Source organism: Trametes versicolor (assembly GCF_000271585.1).
Source record: "Trametes versicolor FP-101664 SS1 unplaced genomic scaffold TRAVEscaffold_16, whole genome shotgun sequence".
Lineage (NCBI taxonomy): Eukaryota > Fungi > Basidiomycota > Agaricomycetes > Polyporales > Polyporaceae > Trametes > Trametes versicolor.
In genome coordinates, this window is record NW_007360336.1 from 407,359 (window position 1) to 414,546 (window position 7,188).

Sequence of the window (7,188 nt, forward strand, 5' to 3'; positions counted from 1 at the left end):
GTCCCCGACGCGGTCGAACTCACGACTACGATGTGCAGCGCGGCACGGCGCGTCAGCCCCTCACGCTGTGTGCACCGGGGGCGGAGGTACCTGCGTGCTATGTCCGAACATGTGCGTGCGGGGGGCGCGCGGGGCCACAGAGCCGCACCCCGCGCCCCCGCGCCGACGAATTCCGGGGCGTCCGTACCTCCACGCACTATACGGACGCCGCTGCACCGGCTCGCAAAGGTTCGGGCGGATCTGACGAGGTCGACGTTTTCGTCCATGTGCGGGACCGCATCCCCCCACGCAGAAATTCGGCTCATCCGCCCCAGCATCGTCCCCGACGCAGACGGAACAACCGCCACGATGTGCGGGGCGGCGCAGCGTATCTGCCTCTCATAACCTCAGCATGGGGGGTGCACATCTACGCCCTGTGATGTTTGAATATGCGTGGGCGCGGGAGCGGGCGGCGTGGAAGCCCCAAACCGCGCGCCCCGCCCCGCCATGGCGGCGCCGGGGCGCGTACACGCTGCGTTGCGCTCCCTGCGCCGCATCGAGCCGATTTCAAGCGCATGGATCGGTGGACAACCGTGTTTCGTCTTCCTGGGCGGGCGCGGCGGGTTCAGGCGCGGGGCATGCGCGCGCTCCCGACGAGGATCACGACGGCGCAGCCTGCCCACGCACACGTTCGCCTGCAGACGCAGTCGACGCCCTCCGGGGTGCTCGTGCAGACGACACAGCGGACAAGTGATATATTTCGCGCCCAAAGCATACATGGCGCCGCACACCGCGCGAACGGCGTCCGCGCACGACGGCGACGGCGGCGGCGGCGGCGGCGGCGGCAGGTTTATGAGCGACGCAGCACACGCCCCGCGCGCACACACGGCGGGTGGGGCGCATGGGGGATCTCCAGGCTGGGATCTCGAGTTCCAGCCACTCACCGCCTCTGGAGTGTCCGCTCCTCTCGCAATTGGGGCGCCTGGTGCCCTCGTTTCCACAGCGTCGACGGCCGCCGCACCTGGGCTGGTTCCGTCGCGTCCGGACGCGCGAGGATGGGCTTGGCGACGGACGCGATCCTCTCGGCTCGTACGGCGGCGGCGGGCGGGCGGTAGCCGTTTCTGTCGACCGGGGGCGTGGTCTTGCTGACGTCAAGCGTGAGGCGTACGAGCCGCGGTCCTCCGTGCTCGTCTGTGTGCGTCTGGGACTAGGACGTGCGGATCTTGACGCGGGCACGGTACGATCGCGATGGCCCGATACGGTACAGCGCCGGTCGCGTAGCGGTCGTCCCGCAGCGCGGACAGCGGGTAGGCAATGGGCATGCGCCGTGCACAGCGTGTCTATACGGCATAAGTCGAAATTAGCGGGTTGCGAGACGGGAGGGACGTACGTGCGTCACGGTGCGTGGAACTGCGACGGTGGGCCGAGGACGAGCGCGGCGCGGCGAGGGCGGTAGTCTGGGAGACGTGGTGACGGGCCTCTCGGCAAGCACATGTAGGTGCAATATGCTGGAGGAATGGGGTGAGTGGCTGCTGGACACGGAGGTATAAAAGGAGAGCGGAGGAGGAGAGACGAAGGGCATGAACGAGCCGTGCTCGTCGACGCCCTCCTCTCTGCCCTCCTCTCTGCCCTCGCTTACTCTGTTTGGTTGTTGCTGCTGTGGTCGGCGTGCGACGACGTCTTGTCGCGGTCGATGTCCACAGCGTTGACTTTCGCCGTCGAGGGGGTTTGCTTCGGAGCTGAGCGCTACGACGGTGCTCGAGGGCGTGCTGACGAAGAGCGCGGGGCGAGAGAGTAGGCGCGAAGGGGGCGAGGTGAGACTGCGTGTCGGCCGGAAGGACGATGCGAAGCTGACGGGTTCTGGGTGTGCGTCCGATCGGACTCGGACGCGTCCAAGTTCTGCGGAGAGTGGATAGGTGACGGCTACGGTACGTACAAGCGAGGTTGGCAGTGAGGCAGTCCGATTGCCGATGGAGGAACTTGCAGTGGTGCGTACGGCGAACGGAGGACGAGGAGAGCGAGGAGAGAAGGGAGGAAGGGACGGATGCGAGCGCGTAGGTAACGGTGGCCATGTAGTAGGTAGCGTCTAGGAACGAAGACGAGTCGCTAGCACTAGTCCTAGTCAAGGCGGGCGTCGCGAGCGTGGCGAGAGCGTAGGCAAGAGCAGAGAGTGCAGCGAGTGAGAGACGACGTCATCGAGGGCGGTCACATGATCTGCGTCTGAGGCCTGTCGCAGTTGACGGTGCCGCCGGTGTTTATAATGAGCACCTTGCACTCGTCCGACGTCCACGGCGGTGGAAGCGATGCCCGCGGAGGCGAGACGAGACGGTCGTTCCGAGCGAGATGGAGGAGGACGAGCGCATCTGCCGTTTTGACTCGCTTAGATTAGATTGCTGCGAGATCGAGATCTATAATCTACCCGAGATTATTCAGTCCCACTCTCATAAAATGACTGGTGCGCCTCCCTTGACTCCTCCACTCACTCGATTCGCCATGGATGCCCTCCAAAACGTGTTTGTAGCGAAGAACAGCTCGGTGCGTGTCGTGCGGTCTCGCTCAAAGGCGCGGCACTCATCGTGATTACAGACCAGCCCCGCGCTAGTCACTTTCGTGACCGCGGGGTACCCCCGGGTCGAGGACACAGTCCCCGTAATGCTGGCAATGCAGGAGGGGGGCGCAGAAGTCATCGAGCTTGGCGTACCGTTCTCAGACCCCATCGCCGACGGTCCCACTATCCAAGAAACCAACGTCGTACGTCGCGTGCATCTCATGAGCCCGCGCGCGAGATTGAACCCGCCTTTCGTGATGCCTAGGTCGCACTCAAGAACGACGTCGACTACGTTCAGTGCCTTGGAATGGTTCGTGAGGCGCGGAACAAGGGTCTCACCACTCCGGTGCTGCTGATGGGTGCGTCCGCATCCGTTCTCCCGATCTTTCTTTCAGATAATCTTAACGTTGTCAGGTTACTATAATCCTCTTCTTGCATACGGAGAGGAGAAGGCTATCCAGGACGCGGCAGAAGCTGGCGCGAATGGTTTCATTGTCGTCGATCTTCCGCCAGAGGAGGCTGTCGCCTTCCGTGACAAATGCCGTGCCTCCAAGTGAGTCCCTGCCTTTCCAGTTCTTGTTCGGTCAACTCATTTCGCCAGACTTTCCTACGTCCCCCTCATCGCCCCTTCCACATCCCTACACCGCATCGAGTTCCTCACCTCGATTGCTGACTCGTTCATCTACATCGTCTCCAAGGTACTTCCACTATTTCTCCGTGCTCACATGAGTCATCTCACGGCTCTCATTCCCGTTTTAGATGGGCACGACTGGCTCTTCGGCATCCGGTACCATGAACAGTGCCCTTCCCGACCTCGTTGCACGCGTCCGAGACTACACCGACCTCCCCCTCGCTGTCGGCTTTGGTGTCGCGACCCGTGCCCACTTCGACCTCGTTGCGGACGCCGGTGCGGACGGTGTTGTCATCGGCAGCCGCATCATCTCTGTCATCAAGGCAGCACCCCCGGCGGAGGTCGCGCAGAAAGTGGAGGAGTACTGCCGCGAGATCAGTCTGAAGGGCCAGCCACCCAGGCGGCCGAACTTCACTCCGCGCCCGTCCGGGACGCCGTCGCGGGCGAGCGTGAGTCACAGTGAGTCAACGGAATCTGCGCAGAAGTCGATCCTGCCGCCACGGTTTGGTCAGTTCGGTGGCCAGTATGTTCCCGAGTCACTCTGGGATTGCTTGGTGGAGCTCGAGGAGGTGCACAACGCCGCAATGAACGACCCCAAGTTCCAGGAGGAGTGGAAGAGTTTGTATGGCTACATGAACAGGCCTTCAAGGCTGTACAAGGCGGAGAAGCTTACCGAGGCATCCGGCGGAGCGACCATCTGGTTGAAGCGTGAAGATCTGTGAGTCATAGCCCCCGCCTACTTCGGTTGTGTTCCTAATTTCCGACCAGGAACCACACGGGTTCACACAAAATCAACAACGCCATTGGACAGGTAACTTTTCCGCACTCGCCATACTGAGTGCTGCTGAGCCCGTCCACAGATCCTTCTTGCGAAGAGGTTGGGCAAGACTCGCATCATCGCAGAGACCGGCGCGGGCCAGCATGGTGTTGCCACCGCGACTGCATGTGCCCGGTTCGGCCTCGAGTGCATTATCTACATGGGCGCAGAGGACGTCCGGCGCCAGGCCCTCAACGTCTTCCGCATTCGCATGCTCGGCGCGCAGGTCATCCCCGTACATTCCGGCTCCTGCACGCTCAAGGACGCGGTGAACGAGGCGATGCGTGACTGGGTGACGAACCTCTCGAACACGCACTACCTCATCGGCTCCGCCATCGGCCCGCACCCGTTCCCCACCATCGTGCGCGACTTCCAGCGGGTGATCGGGCAGGAGATCAAGGAGCAGCTCCGCGAGGAGGTCGGCAAGCTCCCCGACGCTGTCGTGGCGTGCGTCGGCGGCGGCAGCAACGCGATCGGGACGTTCTACGACTTCATCAACGAAAAGGACGTCAGGCTCATCGGTGTCGAGGCCGGTGGAGAAGGCCTCAGCGGCGACAAGCACAGCGCGACGCTGAGCAAGGGCCATGCCGGCGTGTTCCACGGCGTGCGCACCTACGTCCTGCAGTCAGCAACCGGGCAGATCGTCGAGACGCACTCGATCAGCGCCGGGCTCGACTACCCCGGTGTTGGCCCCGAGCACGCCTGGCTGAAGGACACCGGGCGTGCCGAGTACACCGTCGCGACAGACGAGGAGGCGCTGCGCGGGTTCCGGACGCTCACCCAGCTTGAGGGTATCATCCCTGGTGGGTGTTCAAAATCATCTCTGTCCGGGGCGTCGATGGCGAAGAGGACGATGAGGACCCATGACGGCGCGCCGCCGGGTCCGCAGAGCGATGGTGCGTGGTCTGCCGTCATGCTGTTACTGACTGACTGCGGGAGGCGGGACGGAGCGGCGGGACGGTCGTCAGAGTACCGCAGGAAAAGCTGGAGACGAGGACTGGGTGTACAGGGACTCCCTGCGACGCAGCGGAGCGGTGCGGTATGATGCCGGGGACAAGGGTCACCGGCGCACACTGGGAGGGCAGTTCGCGGCCGACAAGGTAAGCGATGGCCGCGCCGCGGACTCGATGCAGGGCGGGCCGCGCACGTAGTACCACCGTGTATTCTAGTGTAGTAGCATCGTGAATGATTAATGATAATTCAGTCGAGATCCGCCGTCCCCGCGCCCGCGCCCGCTCGCGTCCATCGTCGCCACCCGCCAGACTTTGATTGTAGCAGCGGAAGGACGGGCGTCTATGACCGCGGACTTTGTGTGCGTCTCGGCGCTCGCATGCGAGGGCGGGCGCTCCGTACGCCGTGCTTGCTTTCCACCGCCATGACGGCACGCTTCGCTCTCCCGCATCTCGCGACGACCGACATCTGCTTGTTCCCTGCCAACGACCTCGATTACGGCACCGAGTTCTATCGCCGTAGGAAGATCTACACGACCGGATCGTTTGGTTCGCGACTCGCGCGGTGCCGCAGCCAGGGCACCGCATTTCTAGCCTCTAGGCGTACTGTGGACCCTCGGTAGATCATCGCAACTCGATCTCCAGATTCCCGCCTCGACGACGAGATCCCCGTTCTGACCGCGACTCGTCCTCCCGAAGATTCGCTTTTGACTTTCCTGGCACACTCCGACCGGCGCCAGGAACGAATGCGAGTCGAGACCTTGCCCGTACCACCCTGATGCGGATGGCCGGCGTACGCCCGCCCTTGCTACCGTAAGCTAAGTACCGTAAGTCGTACCGCGGAGTTCACAGACCGAAGCGCACATCCGCTCACCGTGCGCGAGCAGCCAGCAGCACGAGTACGCCCGGGCACCCGGAATGAGCGGCCCGGAGCCAGAATGCCAGCGAGTCCCTTCGCTCGTCGCGGCGGGGCTCTGCGCCGGTCAGACGTCAGATCCTTCTCGGTGGACTCGTGCAGCTCCTTCTCGCGTCCCCCGCCCTCATGCCGTCCTGTAGGCATGCTGGTGAGTAGCCCTCGCGCCTTCGACGGGGTGCGCACTCACAGCAAACAGGTACATAGCCGCGCACCGCGTTATCCAAGGATAAGCGACGGGCGCATACGTGGAGGAGTAGGTTCACATCGTCCCGGCGCTCGCAGGCCGTGTACGGCACCTGGAACCGCGACACAGCGCCCATGCACGATGGTCATGCCCGGCCGCCAAGTGCGCCCGAGTCCCGGGCCACGCGGAGTCCTCAAGTGGTGAGCGCATGTGCAGATTCAGGCTACCGGAAGCCAGCGCGAGGTACCTTCGGATCCTGGCCAGCGGAGTGGTCAACATCGCCCGCACGACAGAACATGGTGAGCAGGCTCGCCAAACGTCACGGAGAAGGTGTACTAACCTGCTCGAGTTTCCAGTCGGCCCACGTTCCGCGAAGAATGCAAAGAACATGCGCTTGGAATACCAGACGCGTACGGCACAGTCAAGTGTGCCGAGACACGAACAGGCCTAATTCGACGGTAGCCCGCCGTCATGCTGTGTCTCTCATGGCCTCGCGAATGGACATACGTCGTGAGCAGACGTTCCTGGCGCAGAAGCGTCATGCGTAGGCCCCCAGACGACAACACTTGCCCCGCTCAGGCTCTGCCGCCGCCTTCGAGCACTCGATAGAATGTATCGCCGCCCTTCTCCGTGTTGCGGGGCGGCCGTGTCATTGCGCGCAAAGGACACCTGAGGCAGGTTCGGTGCAGTACGAGGCACTCGGTCAGTTTAACGACGCGCGCGCGGCGCACTTTTGACAGCACGCACTGTGTTCGCGAAGTGGTGTACGCCGTGGACGTCCGGCTGATCGACGCGCGCCGGACGCTAGGTTCAGTTTCCCCGGCCCGCCTATTCCGAGTGCGCTGACCGAGAAAGGGCTCTTGTTCGCCAGTACGACTCGTCCGCGCCGATTTGTCGCGTCTGTCTGTCTTTGTTCCGCAACCCGCCCCGACACCCGGCCCGAAGACAGTGCACATCCCGTCGGCGGCTCTCGTACCTCATGTAAGTGCCTTGAGTTTCCGCGAATGTGGCGCCTGCGTGCTGAGAGACCTTTTCTGCAGGACACAACTCTGGACAAGCATAGCGGAGGACGTCTGCGCGGCAGGAAGGGAATGAGTCGCTCATACCTGCGCCCCGATATCGTGCGCGTCGGTGGGATTGTGAGCCGGCCGCGATGCAGCGGT

The 7,188-nt window shown here is 63.3% G+C and overlaps 2 protein-coding genes across 2 annotated transcripts; one reads left to right on the forward strand and one right to left on the reverse strand.

Moving 5' to 3' along the window:
• Positions 1 to 919: 919 nt before the first annotated feature.
• Positions 920 to 2,051, reverse strand: TRAVEDRAFT_54256 (uncharacterized protein; the record flags this gene model as incomplete). Its single annotated transcript, XM_008047182.1, has 4 exons — positions 920 to 1,186; positions 1,245 to 1,319; positions 1,370 to 1,902; positions 1,976 to 2,051. The coding sequence occupies 4 exons, from the start codon at positions 2,049 to 2,051 to the stop codon at positions 920 to 922; spliced, it is 951 nt and encodes a 316-aa protein (XP_008045373.1).
• Positions 2,052 to 2,472: 421 nt separating this feature from the next.
• On the forward strand, positions 2,473 to 5,020 carry TRAVEDRAFT_136779 (tryptophan synthetase; the record flags this gene model as incomplete). The annotated part of the gene is made up of 8 exons (XM_008047183.1): positions 2,473 to 2,514; positions 2,566 to 2,730; positions 2,793 to 2,886; positions 2,942 to 3,080; positions 3,129 to 3,225; positions 3,287 to 3,876; positions 3,927 to 3,969; positions 4,019 to 5,020. The coding sequence occupies 8 exons, from the start codon at positions 2,473 to 2,475 to the stop codon at positions 5,018 to 5,020; spliced, it is 2,172 nt and encodes a 723-aa protein (XP_008045374.1).
• Positions 5,021 to 7,188: the final 2,168 nt, after the last annotated feature.